The following is an 18,890-nucleotide window of genomic DNA, read 5'->3' as shown; positions in this document are numbered from 1 at the left end:
TCAGACAGTAAAGTTGAAGCTTTATTTTTCTTTTAATTCTTTCCTTTTATATTAAAAACAATAAAGAAGAGACCTGCAGCTTATGTAGCACCAACTTGACAGCCTAATATATAATTAATGTATATGTGCTTCACACTGAGACCTGCCTTTTATTTGCCAAAACATGCATCAACACACTGCTACTTAAAGGCAGCCTGCTTTCAAATGTATATGGCCTTTATTCCAAGTTTTATAGTAAATACTGTCAGAAGAGACAAACCATGCAAAAAAATGAAGAATTAGTTATAAATTAGTTACTGGCCCTTGAAGTTTCAGATTGTTTACTCCAGTTTTGCAACCTCTGTAGACAAAATGGTATGTCATCTCTTTTCTGATTCTGTACCCTCAGGTTCTTTACCTGAGTTGTCCAATTCAGTCATGATTCAGGTGAAGAAAGTGTGTAATATTAACACCCAGTGTCTTATTCTATAAAACTATTCAGTCAACGTAGCCTGAATAAAAACAAAAACAAACCTTTTCATTCCTAGAAACAGAAGGCACTAAAACAGACACTTCGAAAGCATTGAATACAATAGGGTTTACTTAGTGTGCTGCCAGGTTTTTGGGCGACAACATCTAAACATTTCTAAACAACCTGAGCTCACACACACTTTCATGAATTCCTCTTTATCATCCTTCACTTCTCATCATCCCTTACTCTCCCATTTCTTTCTACTCCTCTTCTACCTTCTCCTCTGCTCATGTTTGCGTTGGTGGGTGATGTTGTGACACTCGCTGCTATCGCATAAAGTCACCCCGAAGTTGAAATCCCCTCACTTCAAAATTCAAATTGGATTGCATTTCCACTTGCGGATCAGATAAGAGAGTATGTGTTCGGCTCTGGCGGGTCACAGCGTGTGAGGGGAGTGGCTGAGGATGAGATCTGAATGAGAAATCTCTGCTCAAATGCTCTGGCTGCTGCTGTGACTTCTCTCCAACACTGCTGGAAACACTGTCTCCCATAGTCTGGGTGGAGACGCATAGCAGGGTTTGCGGCGAGATTAAAACGGATCCTTGAATTATTTTGGATAATCTTACAGCTCCAGAATTTAAAATCTGCATCTGACTGCTAGCTGCATTGAATTGTCCTCTCTTCCTCTGTGGTTATTTTCACATGGGAAGGTTAAAGAAGCTGAGAAGATGAGTAATAAAAAACCCCGGCAGCTATGCCACTGTGTTACCACATTTCTAAAAGGAAATGGTTTTGGTTGTGGGAACATTATGAGTAGAAGTTACTGGAAACATGACTGCGGTGTAGGGTGTCTGTTATGCACATGTTTTACAGCTGGAGAGTATTCATCCTGCCTTTTCTTTCAAACAATGAGATACTGAACTCTCTCCAGATCCTCAGGGAGATCCTGTCAAATATCCTTACTATTACTATGAACAGATTTGTTTCAGTGGCTTTTTAAATCATCAAGCAAAACAAATCAACTCCTTCCATTAAATTATATATTTTTTAAAATCACTTTACATTAATCTTATCGATTCCTGGCATGATCATAAAGTCACATGATTTATGCTCGCATTCAGTGAGGCTGCAGTGCATGATGCTGAGTGAAGTTTCTTACCTGGCGGCAGAGTTTCCAGGCTGTGTGACTTGTCATCAGTGTTGTGAGCTTTTCCCCGGCTCGACGAGTCACTGGAGCCCCAATCATCCTGAAACACATGAAACAAACGGTCAGACTCATCACATGCACGCACACTAGCATGCCACACACAGTTGAATCTGAGAACAAGTAAACAGGACATCAGCTGAAACACATCCCATGCAAGAATGAGGAAGTTGAAGAACTTGGCTGATGAAATAAAGGTATTACTAAGATTGTTACACAGTATAACCCAGGAGTTTAAAGGGGCTATTTTTTGTTATTAAGTCAATGTAGTTATAGAATTTTGAACTAATTCTCAGAGTTTGAAGAAAATCAAACATGATGGAAATGTGCTCTCAATTTTAAGATAATTACAGGTTGTTACTTTTATAATGAACAACAATTAAGTTAAGTGTCCAGTTCAGTCACAACCCCTTCAGTCTTATGATTCAATTGGTCACATGGGACCTTCTGGCCTGTTTGTGTCTGTGGACAGACTCTGTAACAAAGTGACTCCTATTTCAGTATAGCCCAAAGCTCTCCATGGAAAATGTCAAAGTGAGAGACTGTTGAGTTATGTCTTTAGTGTACTGGACTTGTGCGTACTCGTCTGATGGGCGTTCCGTACATACTCTATATGATTGTTGTTGTCATGCACATGTGATGCCCCTTGCATTACTGTAATACTGCTGTCTTTGAGACTTCTTCTGTTTTGTTGTTGCTGTTTCATTTGGTTGTTTTATTCTTTTATTTGATTGATGCTAAAAAATTTGGTAACAGGAATCAATTAAAATCAGAATGATCTCAAACAGGTTTAGTGAACATGTTACCGAAAGTTTAGGAGTTCAGATTTTCACCACCAATGTTACATCTTTTAACTCATCATTCAACCCAGGTTCAGTTAGCCCAAATTTTTTGTATACTTATTTATGTGCCTTTATGCATTCAGTGGATGGAGTGGCAAAGTGGGGGGAGAGTGTGGTAAATGACTGCAAAGGGCAATAAGTTGGAACCAAACCTGGGCCGCCCACTTCTAGTACCATAGCCTCTGTACATGGTGTGCACAATGTAACCACTAAGCCAAACTTGTGCTCTGATTTGCTCAGATTTTTAAGTTAGTGGGTAAACTCTTTTTTTAACAACTGTGATCCAGCTTAAACTAGCTTACAATCTGATAGAAAACCCAATGCTGAAACAATACAGACGCATATGGTAAATAAAACTGGACTTTATTTGACTCCAAACGTACAAGAGCAAACCATAGACTGTATAATTAATGGACGTAGTATCCGTGATGTTACCCATCTGTTTCTGAAGCGCTGTTTTGAAGCCAATTGTCGGCGGGTGCCATATTGGAAATGCTGAAGTAAACCTAACTGCTGTAGGGCTAGTGTGACGTAAAGAGGCAGGCTTTGAGCCTCCTCGCCAACATCTACAGTGTTCCTGCCTGTCAGTCAAGTCCATCATGTTCTTAAATGGGCAAAACTCGTAATCTTAATATCTTCTGAACTGTCGTGGACGCTAAATTAACTTCAGTTTATAACACTTTCGCATGGGCTTCATATTTTGAGACAGGAGGTTGCCGCTTAGAGCAAACATGTTTACGTTTTTAATCCAGTGAAAACTAAAGTGATTTAATGAACCATAAGAAAGTTATTTCTTTAACAGTCTGAATGAGCAGTTCACTCAGGCTAAGTCCATTTAGATGGCAGGATGTTCAGCAATGTAGAATAAACAAACAGGTCTTAAAGCAAAGTACTTAATGAATGAATCTGTTTACAATAACCTTACAATCATTAGTTCACTCATGCACTCATCGGCCTTACAGCCTAAAATCTGACTGGGCAACTATTCATTCACAAAAACAGTTCACATGTTCTTTTAGGTTCATTCATTCATTCATTCATTCATTCATTCATTCATTCATTCATTCATTCATTCATTCCATGTCTCCTTGCTTCGTCCATTAAAACACTTAAATTAATGCCCTCCAGATTCACTCAGCTGGACAAAGGGCTGATCTGTCCGTCCTTGTGTCCATCTGTGTTACCATTAAAACCCACTGGATCAATACACCGGCAGGCTCAGCAATTAGCAGCCTTTCATTCCCTGTCCCGGTCTTTCGCCCTTGAATTTAGAAAACTGTCGTCCAGCTGTCTTATCGCTCTGCAACTCTCTTTCACCTCCAGCCTCTCCAAAATGCTTTATTGATCTGTTTTCTTTATTGCCTCTGGATGACCAATGGCAGTGTGACGCTTCAGACCATCTTAAACAGAGTTTCATGGCTTATTTCTCCACCTGAAAGGAGAGGTGGAGTACAAGAGGGATTTCACACTGTTTTTGAACGATTTATGTTTCTCAGACCTTTGCATTTCTAACAGCAAAATACCTGCTGTTGTTTTCTGTGACTCTTGACTTTCATTTCTCTCTGTGCCAGCTTTTTCTTTCATCTTCTGTGAAGAAGTGCCTCAGTCTGTGCTTGAACTATTCCCATTTTACAGTGGCTTAAAGACGATTAGACTGTCAAACACCCACAACTACTATGAAAAATCCTATAGAAAATCAATTTCTATAAGTGTTCACAACAGCCTGGTGTGTTCACAGTCTGGGTGTAATGCTCATTGTAGGATGAAAGCAAAGCTGACAGTGTGCTCTCTACAGAAATACATGTTGACAGCTTCTAAAGGAAAAACAGGACACATTTTCGGGTGAAATATAACTCCAAATTGGCTTCTTTCTTTTGCTCTGTCTGGCTTTTCTGTCTCACTGACATTTTACAATCACTCTCTTTGAACCTAACCATTTCACAGTTCTTAACATAAGATTATTACAAAATATTCCACTTTAAACCTGGCCAAGTAGAAATAGAGAACCTCAGGAGCTTCCTTCTCTCTTCAGACACACACACAGACTCGTTATGAAGTCAGCTGAGGTGTGAATCTTATCTGTCTTGTTCTCTATCTTATCGGAGCCTCATTAAGCAAATGCTCAGCTTCTCTTCACATGCCTGACTGCCTTGAGGTCCACAGTTCAGGGACCACTACAACTAGAAAACATGTTGTTGAAACAAGTTCCTCTCAGGAGAAAATCCTCTCATGCATCTGTGCTCGTGTTCAACAACAAACATGCAAAGATCTGAGCAGGTGCACAACGACATCAGTGACAGACCGGAGGATCTGTCTCTTCAACACAAAGACAATTCTTGTTCAATGCTCCCAGTTACTGCTGTAATAAATGACTGAACTTGAAAATGTCTATCACTCATGGGACTTGTTGTTTCACATTAGAAGTGTATTTACATTTCTTTTATATGATGTCAGGGTAAATCCTCTGTTTTTTCTCGTATTTCCCTGGAAGAAAGACAACCAAATTAAACACACATTACTCTGAAGGATCTCTGTGGTTGTGAGTACACAGCTCAACAAATTACATCACATATTTCTAGTTGGTTGTTTTTTTTACATGTTTAAGTAGAAGGTGTAACTTATGACGCCTTAAATGCTGCACAGACACAAAGAAGCAGCACTTTACAGATGAGGCCTGCAGCACCAACAGAGGAGCAGACTGTCATGAATAGTGCCCCTTTAAAAAATTCATACTTTCATCACCAGCTTTTCAAACGAGGCCAAAGTTGTATAAAATTTACGATCCAGCTGTTAACTCAGTGGAACAAACTTCATGTCACATCCTGCAGAACTTTCTGGTGTTTCTAATGTCTTATAACTGTGAAGCAACAAGTGTCACAGCAGGACATGGTGTTGTGAACAGTGCACAAAAACTAAAATTACCTACCAATATATATTATTGCTTTTCCTTTCTTAAAGCTTAAAACGTCCTTCATAATAAAAGTCCTGGTTCAGTAACTGCCTGAATTTAAAGCAGCCTTTATTGATATCATTTCTTTCAATGACTAATTTAAATTCAGGACACAAGTCTCAGAGTATTAAAACATTCTGGAGAATATATTGGTATTCAGTGGCAGTTCAACTTGATGACTCAAATTTACATCCATAGTATGAGCTCTGTGTAACTCCATCCTGCTAACAGTCAACCAAAAGGTTTTTGATAGATATGATTGTTAAACGGCTGTTTTCAATTCTCAATCAGTTTATAGACAGACTGTATCAGTGACACACAGCTGGCTGAACACACAACTGAAAATAGAAAACACAACAACAGCCTGTTGAACATCTACTGCTGAAGATGTTGAGTGAATTAAGTGATGTCCTGTTTCTCTGCAGGAAATGTGTCATTCTTTTCTGATGTTATTAACCTCACGGACAACTAGTTCAGTTAAATAATGTTAATAATTAATTTGAAAATTAAAATCAGCTTCAAGTCCCTGACACAGTTAAAAAGACAGATACGCAAAAAAAGAAAATGAAACTTAGAAAAAAGAAGGAAGAGTCAGCTGGAGAAAAGTAAAGGGGAGAAAGAACAATGCTCCTGATACATCTGTGCTCTCAGGAGTAAAAAATCCCTGTGATTTATTGGAATTACAGTCCATCACAGACACTCCAAGACAGAACACATTAGCAGACAATGAGAACAATGCGGTGCTTCGGGATCATTTCACATGATTTATCATCAAATGATTGCTATAAATATGACTATTCTCTGATTGCAACATGATTTAAAGGCTAAGTGTAGAGCAGATGTTGCAGAGCTATTTTTATAACTCTCGTAAATGGCTTTAAAAACCTCTTCGTGAAAATGGCCCCAGCAGCCTGTTTCTGCCTTCTCCTACCACACACAAATGATTGACTTTATCTGTGCATACACAGACACTCTTAAATGTACTGCCAACATGTTGTTGGATCATGTCTTGTGCATAATTTCACACAAATTAGATACAATTCAGGAACTCAACTGGGAGTTCAACCAACGTTCTGTGAGTTTGAAAGGCTTTCTTAAAGCTGGAGCTTGATGGTGACTAAAGCAGCAGATCATCATTTTGTGAAACATTTTTAACAAAGTAAGATGAAGAAATGGATGTCATGCTCTTAGGTCAACATTAAGCTACAGCCAGCCCATTAACTTAGCTACGCATAGCATAGCATACCGTCGCAATAAAGGTAGTACAGTTAGTATATCTGGCTCTTAACGAAAACAGGATATCACAAGTAGTAAAGTTAAACTGTCTTGAATTTAATCAAAACTGCAATGTGTAAAAAAGACATTTGGGTTATTCTGGGGGTAACAGGCAAAAAAATAATGAAACAGATACAACTTCAACAAGATTTTTAAAACTCGTACAGTACCAGGTTGGCTGTCCCCCAGTTTCTAGCTAAGCTAAGGTAAGGAAAGGTAAGCTAAGCCAAGCTAATCTCAGCTTAGCTAAGTATTCTCTGATTGCTGCCAACCAGAGCTCATCGATCATCTGCTTGAGGCTGGCTGCAGAAACACCAGCCCCCACATACACACCCATTCAAAAAAAGATGATTGTTGCAGCAATAATAAACAAGTTTAGAGCCTGGTTCATAAACGGTTTAGGTCTGAGTAGCTCATTTCTCTGTCAGCACACACTGTACGGGGGTGAATTTCTTTATAACTTGTTATTTCTAAAGATATTAAACTTACCATTTTTGCCCAAATAAGGACATGGCTGACTTGATTGACAGGCCGGCACCCTGTAGCTGTTAGTGAAGCCCACCTTTTTAACTCACACTAGCGCGGTTGAAGTTTGGTTGTGTTCAGCATTTCCAATTTGGCACCCACTGATTGGCTGATTGGCTTCAAAACAGTGCTTTCTGGGTGACGTCACAGATACTACATCTATTTTTTATAGTCTGTGGTTGTTACTGGATGTAGTCGGTATAGCCAAGTGCACAAGTGTCATCCAACCTCACATAATGAGTTTATTCATTTAAAAGAGGTTATATTTCCTCAGTTGACAATAGTTTGTTACACTATAAGTTTTAGCTGCACTCATAGTCACAGATAACTCCCACACCTGACTGACAGTTTTTACTCACACTCGACTGAACATTTCCACTGATGCTGAAGGGAAACAAGGTGAATGGGACTGCCTTATTCGGAGCCACACCCGCCTCGTCAGTGTCAGTCCCTAAACACTGATGTGTTCTATACTGTACAGTCGTGGTCCACGGCTTTTTTGTCTGAAACCTATTCTGCCTTTTGTCTGTTTCAGGGATTCTATGATTAGAGCTGAACCTGTAAGAAATACTGTTGAGAAATAACAGGCCGTTGCCTTATTGACCAAAAAGAATCAAGAATTTCACACAGCTGTGTAATAAATGTACAATAAGTGACCTTCCCAGAATATCTAAGGTAACAGGGTCCTAAAAAAAGGATCTACATTTGATTACTCTAAAAACACATTGTGAGACTTTATAAAAATTGTTTCATCCAGCTAAGACCCATTTATGAACTTAAATAATGAGGCCAAACATCAACAATCGCAGTAATGACTAATCTTTTTGGGCTTTCTCTCCTTCAATCTCTCATGTAGTCCATCTCTCACCTCACCGCTCTCTCTTTCTTTCGCTCTTCTGCTGTGTCACTTTAACTGCGGATTTCTAAGTCTGCCATCTGACAGATGGTCATGACACGTAAAGACAAAAATGTAAAAATACTCACACGCATGCTCGCACTGACAAACGCCACATTCAGCAGATGACATTTGATTTGTGTCTGTCACTGTGTAGAGCCAGTCTTCGTCAGAATGAGGATAACACCCAATTAAACTAAAACACACTTCACACCAGTTACATTGTCAATTGTCATTCTTTATAAGCGCATGAAAACATGTTTAAATATCTTCGAGGTATAGCTCCTTTTTGTTTTGCTTTGTTATCTTTAAGACGTGTTTAATCTGCATTTTCAGGATATTTCTCCTGTGGCGTTTGGTTTGTTTTCCTGGTTTGAGCCACCTAACAACTCTCGTGGGTGTTGGCGTCCCTGCGGTGCGTGTTTATCTCTATGCTTTGTTGTTGGTTTATGCAAGGCAGAATCAAGCAGCAAACTGCGAGCAATGCAATAGACATTTTATGTTTTTCAAGAAAAGGATATTTTAAGGATTTCATGTCATGGAGCCGCACAAATACAGAAAACCAAAAGGGCCAGAGGAAAGATGGCACCTTAGATCTTCAATAAGTGAGCATTCATTGAGGCAGTCTGAATAAATTTCAGTTATTCATGGCAGTCGGATACTAAAAAATGAACAAATTGAGGCTATATAAAATTCATAAATATTAAAAACATGTCTTGCTTTCATTTTGCTTTAATTGTGCTGAATGTCTCATTCATGCTCAATGTTGTGATCCTTATGAATACATGAAATGAATTAAAGGACCCACTCGGCTTTACATCTCCAGCAAAAGAGTGACTCAGATATTTACATTTCTGTCACTAAAGAGGAAGAACACACAAACTTTAATTAATTCAAGATTTGACAAAAGCAGCCATATGCTTCCTGTAAACAGAATTTATATAAATATAACATGGAAATTGAATTATTTTGGCCTGTTTTGAGTCTGTTCATTAGCCTGATTGTGTTTTAAAGAGCATTTAGCTATCTTAATAATCCTGTCTTCTCAGCTGAAGGGTGTACAACAGCTCTTACACCTGCTTCTCTGATAATGGGATAGACTAAAAGCCCCCGACAGACCCAGCCTGCATGAGGGTGTCTTAACAGCTCATGTTTGTTTATGTGGGGGTTTGTGAGCTTGAATGCATTAGAGCCTCAATCTGGTGATCTGTCTTTGAGTCAATGTGTGTGGGATTGATCTAGTCTTGGTCTTGCCTCTCACAGTCTGAGTATAATCCTGAGTAATCTGATCACATCCACTGATAGATTAATGCAGAGAGGAGCCAAGAGTTCGCAATCACACACGCACACGCACGCACGCACACGCACGCACGCACGCACGCACGCACGCACGCACGCACGCACACACACACACACACACGCACGCACGCACGCACGCACGCACGCACACACGCACACGCACACGCGCACACGCACACACACACACACACACACACACACACACACACACACACACAGTGAACACTGAGGAAGTGTTTGCTCACAAACAAATATGCATGAAGCCAAAAACACAAGTGGGATAAAGAGAAAAAAAAGGGACATACGTACAGAAAGTTTTCTAACACCTGATTTAAACTGTGTACAAAAATAGCAACTTTAGAAAACAGCTTTTTCTCTGCAATAACTTCAAACTCAAGCCAAAACTGGAAATCAGATTAAAGCGTGTTTCTGTACAAGAAGTGCAGATGATTTTGTTTGCTTTAGTCATTACTAAAAATCCAAGAAGCAGCTGAAAGTTGCAATTCCTCAAGAGTTACTTTAAGCTCTGTTTTATTGTACAGTTGTACCTTGTATTAGCTGTATACAAAGAGACAGCTGAGACATTGTTGGAAACAAGCCTATTGCCTTTGTTTTTCAACTGTGAATGGTCCCTGATTAACAAAATCTAATTAGTTACTAGATTAAACTAATTTATTTCAAAACCAGTCTACCGTCTCATTGAAACTCCTCTTTGGCACAATGATGCTCTGAGCTAGCTTCGAAATACAACATGCACAATGGTCGCAAGGCTATCATGTTGATGCTCAGCATGATAACGAGCTTGAATTATTTATTGTCTAAAATGGTAATTAGCAGTTTGTTGCATGAGAGGCTGATAGGAATGTCATTAGTGTTGCAGGTAGTTGGTGATTATTAAAGTGTTGGTATGAAATTTTCATTTCACCCAGGCACAAGAGGACAAATCAGAAGACCAGAAAATCATGTGGGTACACATTTTAGGGCTACATTTCACAGAATTTCAGTTTTAAAAATCAAAATGACTGGGCCAAAATATCCAGAGATACCCACAGACCCTCCTGGACAATAGTCCAGTGAGTGTAAGGCATCAGGAGCAGCTAATTATCTGTTATCGGCATCAGCTCAAAAAAATCCATATTGTGCATCCCTATATTCAGAAAGTACTCCTGAATAAGAACTTTTTGGGGTTTAGAAATAATATCTTTAGAACTTTATATAGAACCTGATTCATTGCTGCAAATGCACCAAGTTCCATAAAGTACCTTCTAGTCCCTGGGAAAAGTTCCCACTGTGGAAACGCCACTTTCGTCTGGCATAAAGGTTAAATCAACTGAGCGCTCCATAGAGGCCTAATACTGGTGAGATTAATAAATATCATGAGACAAATACAGTCGTGCGCACAGAAAGCTGTGTTGCTGGTGTGTCTTTCTGTGAAGCATATGCCACTTGGTTCAGACGCTCTCCCAGAGGGCGTCACACAGCAGCGTGTGCTGTTTGTGATTAGAGAAAACATCCTTCAAGTAGACGGCTAAGGTTCGAGTCCCTGTGACAGCCAGCATCTGTCCTTGTGAACTGTCCTTAAGCAAGACACTGGACACAGCTCAGCACCAGGCATGGTGCTCAAGAGCTTAGTCTGACCTTTGACCTGCCTAAGGACAGAAGAGAACAGTACATCCAGGGGTTCAAACAATCAAGAATCCGCTTGAGGCTGGCTGCAGAAACACCGGAAACCACATAGACATGAACTGAAAAAAAAAATAGATCTTTGCAGCATTAATAAACATGTTTACAGCCTGGTTCAAAAAACTCTTGGCTCTTCGTAGCTAATTTCTCTATTGGCACACACTGTACGGGGGGAGAATTGTTTTCTAACGTGACGGTTCAGAAGATATTAAGATTACGAGTTTTTGCCCAAATAAGGACATGACTGACTTGACTCCCGGATGTGAACGCATAGCTGTTGGCTAGGAGGCTCAAACTCCACCCCTTTACGTCACACTATACCTGGTTGAGTTCCGCATTTCCAATATGGCTGCTGCGTTCGATTGGCTTCAAAACAGCGTTTAGGAACAGATGGGTGACGTCATGGATACTACGTCCATTATTTATACAGTCTATGAGTACACCCAGGGGTTCAAAGGGATATCAAGGAAATATTATACAGCACTGGTTGTGATGGAGAGAAGGGATCTGGACTTTTCCTGGATAGACATGAGAGGCATTAAAAAACAAAGGTTGCATTCAACATAATTTCCAAATCAAAGAAAGTCGTGTTAACAGTCTGTCTGGTCAGATAAACATCAGAAATGTCTAAACAATGACTTAACAAAGAGCCAGGTGTGATGCTGCTTTTAATAACTCCAGACTTGACCTGGTGGTGAACTCAAACTGTTTCTCAACTTCAAAAGAGAAGGATAAAAAAAAAAAAAAGAGTCAAACGGAGGATAACCACAGAAGAAGAAAGAGGATGAAGAACGATGTCAAGCACTTCATTTGTGTTTCAGTATGAAGTCATATTGACACATTTCACCTCTATTTATGTTCACGGACTTCATCATAAAAACTCTGAACTTGGTTGCAACACTTTGAGTTGTTGCTGAAGCTAAAGAATTCACAGCTAGTAGCTCTGTATGGCTGTACAAGCTGAATGCTAATGACCCTGGCACAATGACAATTCTAACTTGACTACTGCATGTTACACTGCTAAAATGTTCCACATATTAATTTAGCATGTTAGCATGCTAGGATTTGCTAGTACTAAAAACAGAGTGCAATCAGCCTGAAATAAATATCAAAGACTAGTTTGCCCAGCTATTGAATACATTGAAATTAAAAGAGTTACATTAAAGTTAAACAGCATTATACATTTATTATCTGTGCCATGATTCAAGGGGATAAAAACTGCCATCAGTAACTTTGCTGCTACCATGGCTACGATCTGTAGAACAGAACAAAGAGTCCCCGAGCAGAGACGTATAAGAAAATCAACCAGGGTTATAAAAAATTTAAAGACCACAGACACACCACTTTTCCAATTAATTTCTCTAATTTGTCTCATCTTCACGGCTCATGCAAAGTGGTAAAAAGGCTAACTTGCTCAAGGGTTTTTTCCATTTCTTTTACTTTGAAGTTATATGAGCCTGTATAGATGTGACTGACTGTCATGAGACCCATCAGAGGAGACAATAAGCACTGTGTGGCAACAAGAAAAATGAAAACAAAATCAGAGTTCAACTCATTGTCTCTGTCTTAGACAAAGCCCTCCACCCTTTTATATCTTCTCATAGAAAATAAATTGGGTTTATGGTGTATATTTCATAAAAAATTGACATACTTTTCAGTGAAAAAGCGAAAGTTCACTTTGTCAGAGCGTTCATCTCCCTGATTGAGTCCCCCTGCAGCGCTGCTCTCTTCCTGAAAGCTCGCACTGAAAGTTGTTTATCAAGAAAAACAAAAAAAAGTCTAGAGAAAGCTATATTATTGTCTTCTTGTCTTTAATCACAGCACCATGTCCTCAGGCCACACACACACACACACACACACACACACACACACACACACACACACACACGCACACACACGCACTCACACAAACGCACAAACACGCACACACACACACACAAACTCATGCGCAATCATAAATGCACATTACCTTCAGGCAGGAGTTGCACATGAAAGGAGTGAAAGAAGTGACAGAAGCTTGTTGCTGGGAGCATCTCTTAAAAAACAGTCATAACTGGGATGTCATTACACAGAGGAGAGCGAGGTTAGATAAGGAGGGAGGATGCAAACGGAGGGTTTTGACATTTGCGGTCATTTTGTTTTGCCTCCCAGCAGGGCTTTCCAGTAATACAGTTTTAAAGTTCAATCTGCTGAAACTAAATGTTTTTTTTGCCTCTGCAGCGGCAAACTTCGGAATAAAACTGTCAAATTACCTACGACTGAACTCTTCACCCGCGGACACCCTTACTTCCAATTTCTCTGAACTTCATTTCATTTTCATGCATATCCCCTGCCGCCTCCTCCTGTCCTGGCTCTCCTCCTCTGATCAGTGCCTCATCTTGAACTCATTACTCTGTCTTTTCTCCCCCTACCTCCTCAGTCACAAAACCTTTAATCTAAGTTTGCTTATTGTCTCCACACTGCATTTCTCATTATTCTGCGGCAAAAACAATGAATTGGCAAACTAAGTAAATAAGCCTAGAATACTATTTGTGTGCAATAACATGCTAACAAGTTTGTGCATACTGACAACCATATTTAAATGTGTCTTTCAAAGGTCTGAGGACTTCAAGTGAGAGCATGATGGGTAAAGCCTCTACACGCCAGCTTTTCAGGAACTGTGTTTGAGGCTTGAAGTCATAGTTTTTTTAGTTCATCCAACTGCTCTTGAGAAATACTAATGAACGAAGACAGAGTGAAACATTTATTAAACATGGCTGATTACACAAATGCTAGCACATCCCTGAGCAAGAGCACAACAGGAGGACATTTATTTTTTTTTAAACTACAAAGACATGAGCAGAGAAGAAAAATGCTATTGTATTCCAATGGGGAGTGAATCCACAGCCGTTTAATAACTGCAGCATTTGAGGACCCTGTGTTATTTGATCTGGCATTATAATCAGATTTCTCCTCTTATCTCCAGCTGGAGGATGAAACAACATCAATGAGTAAAATGAACCCAGGCGTTGATGTTTCTTACTCTTGATTCAAGACAGATTCCTGCTTCTGCTACAGTTACACACACCGCATGGTGTTCACAACCATAGACTGTATATATAATCGACAGCGACGCTCCGCCTTTTCCCATTGTACGGTTCTGAAGCGAAAATATCCTGTTCCAGAACGCTGCCATCTTGTACATTTTCTGCAGCCAGAGTCTGCCCAGTAGGGAATTTGTGTGTTTCCAAGGTAACAAGCTTCGCCCTACAGCGTAGCGTCCCGAGGTCTTACAGAGTTTCTCTCTACAGCAGCTTTCAATCAAAGCAGACCCAGAAGTAAAACCCAGTTTTTTAACCTCTAATAACTAACGAAAAAGAAACTTTTCAGAAAAAAGAGGCCTTGAACACAAAACAGTCAAATAATAACTACATATCACCACAGCATACGGATGTGAGAAACATTCGTACAATGTGTATTTATTTTTTAAAGTTTGGCCGCAGCCCAGAAGGAGTTTTTGACCTATACTGCAGCCAGCCGTTAGGGGGAGCAGTTTTTGTGGCGGCCTCACTTCGAGACGAGTGAGATGACGTCCATTTTACATACAGTCTATGTTCACAACAAAGACTGTATAAAATCATGGACAGCACAACTGCTCCCTGAGAAAGACACCAAAACACTTAAAGCTTCCTCAGATGACTGTAGGTCTTAAAGCCCGCCTCCCCATTGTGATGGCTGGAACATGACTCAAACTAGATTAGTGAAATACACATCAAATAAATTGTACTCAAATACGTATTTGTCAGAGCTGTCTGTTTTTATCAGACTTGTCTAAGTGCAGGTTATTTGTAAGAGTTGGTTTTAATTAGTTGTTTGATGCCAAAAAGAGGGGATGTGATGTGATAGCTGTTGATAAATGCAGGCTCCTAAAGTTTTCTTCAATGGATTAGCAGAGCAGAGGAGGAATGGTGGGAGATATATAAAAAACACAAACCCAGGAGTAGTAGGCGACCGTAGTTCAACTGAACACTGAATAACCGTGATGCCTTCACTGCACTGTGGGAAACAATATCACTCCACCTGTAAGTCTAAGTAATCTTAAAGGGGAGTGCACTACTCAAAACAATATTCTATGAACTGATACACATAACACAATTTGACATCTTTGTTGTAAACTTAAATCAAATTACCTCAATCTGAAAAAAAATTATCTACAAAAATCTCATTTTACACAAAAGACCTGCTTCCTGTTAGCACTGTCAAAAATGAGGGATTCAAGAAGTTTATCAGAAAACTAATTCCAGATACAAGCTAACAAACCGTCTGGTTTCTTCAACTTTCAATCAAAAATGAAATAATGATTTGATATTTAGCGTGATAATTATCGTTATGATATTAAAATTTGTATCATGATAACATCTTTTTTAATATCGCCCAGGTCTACCCAGGAGTAGTGAACTTTCCATAACTGTGAATGCCAGCCTGCTTCAAATCAACAAGGGTCTGTCCTATATGCTGACCTGGGGAATCTTTGCTGTTTTATCAATACAATAAGTGTGTGTGTTTTGGTTTAAAGAAAGGGTGGGATGTCAGTCTAGCAGCTCAATCAGACAGATCCCCTCTGCGCATGCCTCGACTCCACCAGCGGAATATGTCATCCCCTACTGAGGCTTCACTGCTCAAGCTGGGAGGAGACAGAGGTGCTGTCCATAACTATATACAGTCAGTGATTCCCATATAAACAAACATGCAACAGATTAGTGCTCTTTTTCCTCAGGCACATATTCACACCTTCCCTTTATGTTTATGTATATACACTCACAGGGTCCATTCTGCGTCAGTCTCTGTGTTAAAACCAGTTACACAAGAGGAAACGATTAATCTCTCAAACTCAGTCAACTCAGATGGCTTTTGTTTGTGATTCTTAAAATTCTAATTAATGTCTGCAGAGGCCAAAGAACCTTTTAGCTGAAGAATAAATCAAATGGCTCTCTGTTATCTGCTCCTCTTTTGGCTGATAAATTGGCACATTTCTGCGTATGCAAATGTAAACTACTCCAGCACAACAAAACAATGCATGACATCAATCATTGTGAGCTGTAATTAATCTGTCCAGTATTGCAGTGTAACTTCGCAGGCCGTCTGTTTACTTTGAGACGAGGAAATCTGTAAGATTAAAGAAAGACACTATAATGAGGAGGTAAAAGAGCGAGGACAGAGCAAGAGGATAAATCTAACTGGGGTTACTTTATATGCTTCAACCTTTTGTTTTACTTAAATTACACACAAATTCTAAGGCACAAATAAATTACTAACTACTATGGATGCACCGATCCGATCCTGGTATCGGATATCGGCTAGATTGGACTCAAAAAGCTAGATCGGATATCAGTGACAAGGGGCCGATATATAGTGCTGATCCATCTGGCAGATCTATTCATCTCAGTTCTATGCTGTTCTGTGTTTACAACAGTCATGTGCGTCTCCTACGTCATCAGCGGCGGCCAGTCTGTGCATTTTTGCACGTTGGAGCATTATGGAGGATAACTACAGAGGCTCCGCAGTTTAGGTGAGTGTCACGCTTCTTTTGCTAACAACTCCGCTGGAAACTTGCAACATGTGCAGCGGTAATGTTTCGAGGGATGGCAGTCGCGCTGAAAAATATAATGGAAGCCCAAAGGAAGAAGTTTACGTGAGCAAGAAATATTCTATAAATGGATTTCAAGTATGAAAAAAAGGACAGGTTATTGGATTTAATTGTTCTGGACCTCTGAAATGAAGGGATTCCAGCCTCTGGTTTAGCACTTGGAACTCAGGTACAGTTCTCTATCAAGTCAGAAAAGCCTGAAGTTGCCAAAACATGATTCTATCCTCACATTAAGGAATAGAGATTGTTAAATCAATACCAGGATCGGATCGGATCGGCTAGTATCGATATCAGTATCGGGACCTAAAAAGTAGGATCGGTGCATCCCTACTAAATACATATTTCATAACAAGCTAAATAAACTGGATGAATGTAAGTCAGATAAACAGCTTTCCTGGTACTCCTATTTTCAATGTAACCAAGACTGTGAACCAACGCCATCACGTTTAAGTTGTTATTTTCACTCACCTTAACACCCAGTTTTAAAGTGAAAGAAATCAAGAAAAATCTATTCATGGTTGAAATATTTTCCAGTATGTCTCAAAAAAATACCAGCAGCCTTAAGATGAACATGTTTTAATGCTTTTTTTCAGACCCCTTTCAGAATCTGGGTTCTTCTGTTGCAGGGAGAGATCAGCAAACAGATTCATGAAGCCAAATCGCTTTAAGTTACTGGGCCAAAACAAAATACTTCAAATAAGGTGTGTTGTTTGAATAAAGTTTGAGAAGCATAGCCATAACACACACACACACAGTCATGCTTCAAGATGTTCAGTCAACCACCCTTCTGTGTGTCTCTCTGACGTCAAATAAGGCGTGACTGAGGGGGGAAAGTTACCCAAAACATCACAGGAGTATCAGAAGTGTGTCAGTAACTCACACACAAACACACACCCCTGCTGGTGTACAGCTGTAGGAAAAATCCTAGATGTGCTTCAAACACTTGTAGAAGCTCATTGTGTGGTGTGTAACCTTAAAATGATGTTTCTCAGCCATAAAAACTTGACACATGAGAGAGGGAGGGAGGGAGAGAACAAGAAAAAGGGGTGGAGGATGTTCATAAAATCCACAAGGCTTCAACCCCTGAAGCCCCTCTGACTTCACTCAGTTGAGAACTCAGACTTCACTGAGCAAACTGTGACAAGTCTCACCAGGGTGTGCGATTTGTGTTTGTGTGTGTGTGTGTGTGTGTGTGTGTGTGTGTGTGTGTGTGTGTGTGTGTGTGTGTGTGTGTGTGTGTGTGTGTGTGTGTGTGTTGGAGTAAGTGAGTGAAAAAGAGAGTCAGGGAGACTTTGGGGATGTGAGACAGCTCAATGGAGCAATTGTGTCTGCTGGCCCCCTTCCCAAAACCCCATCTGCATCCTACACACACAAAGAAAGATGCACACATACACACACATTACCATGCACAGACAATCTCCAGTCTGAAGTGAGACCACACACACACACACACACACACACACACACACACACACACACACACACACACACACACACACACACACACACACACACACACACACACACACACACACACACACACACACACACACACACACACACACACAGATCAAACTAATTATCTTCAGTTTGTGGGTTTTTGTTTCGTGAGAGTGGTGAAACATGTGAATCTGCCCAAATGAAAATAAGTCAGTTTACTCTTCGCTCTTACTCTGCCTGTGGTTCAAACACATAAGTAGTTGCAGGAAGGACACACACTTCTGCATCTTACACTGCGGCCTCAAAATCTTTAATGGTAAGACAAACAAATGTGCATTCTGAGCAGAAATCATCTACCAAGTGGAAAGTATGTCCCAAGGGTACAACCGAGATGAGCTGCTTGCTGCAGTGATGCTCCACAGCTGCAGGCCAGTGACACTGAAGGAAAGAAGGAGAATCACTGGCTACTGATCCACACCAAGAACCACATTCACCCCAGACCTTAGACTTTGCTGTACCTTTTGGTTTCAATTGTTTTTTTCTCCTGATGTTTTCTTGATATTTTCAGAACATTAAAGCCCTTATGTGCTAATGAACATGTTTTTTCCAAGCGGCAACTTCCGGCCACAAGAATTGAAGCCAGTGCTGAAGTGTTAAAAACTGCAGTTTCTCGAGTGTCCGCTTGAGGCTGGCTCCGGAA

The 18,890-nt window shown here is 40.0% G+C and overlaps 1 protein-coding gene across 2 annotated transcripts in view; it reads right to left on the bottom strand.

Annotated features, from left to right (window-relative positions):
* galnt2 (UDP-N-acetyl-alpha-D-galactosamine:polypeptide N-acetylgalactosaminyltransferase 2) overlaps positions 1-18,890 on the bottom strand; it is a 69,815-nt gene that overhangs the window by 26,144 nt on the left and 24,781 nt on the right. For both annotated transcript variants that reach the window (XM_034680841.1, XM_034680840.1), the window contains exon 2: positions 1,611-1,698. In XM_034680841.1, coding sequence (XP_034536732.1) covers positions 1,611-1,698 — 88 coding nt within the window. The remainder of the gene's footprint in view (positions 1-1,610; positions 1,699-18,890) is intronic.

This window comes from Notolabrus celidotus, chromosome 3 (genome assembly GCF_009762535.1).
Source record: "Notolabrus celidotus isolate fNotCel1 chromosome 3, fNotCel1.pri, whole genome shotgun sequence".
Taxonomy (NCBI): domain Eukaryota; kingdom Metazoa; phylum Chordata; class Actinopteri; order Labriformes; family Labridae; genus Notolabrus; species Notolabrus celidotus.
Note: the sequence above shows the minus strand (reverse complement) of the source record. Positions and strands in the feature narration are given on the sequence as shown.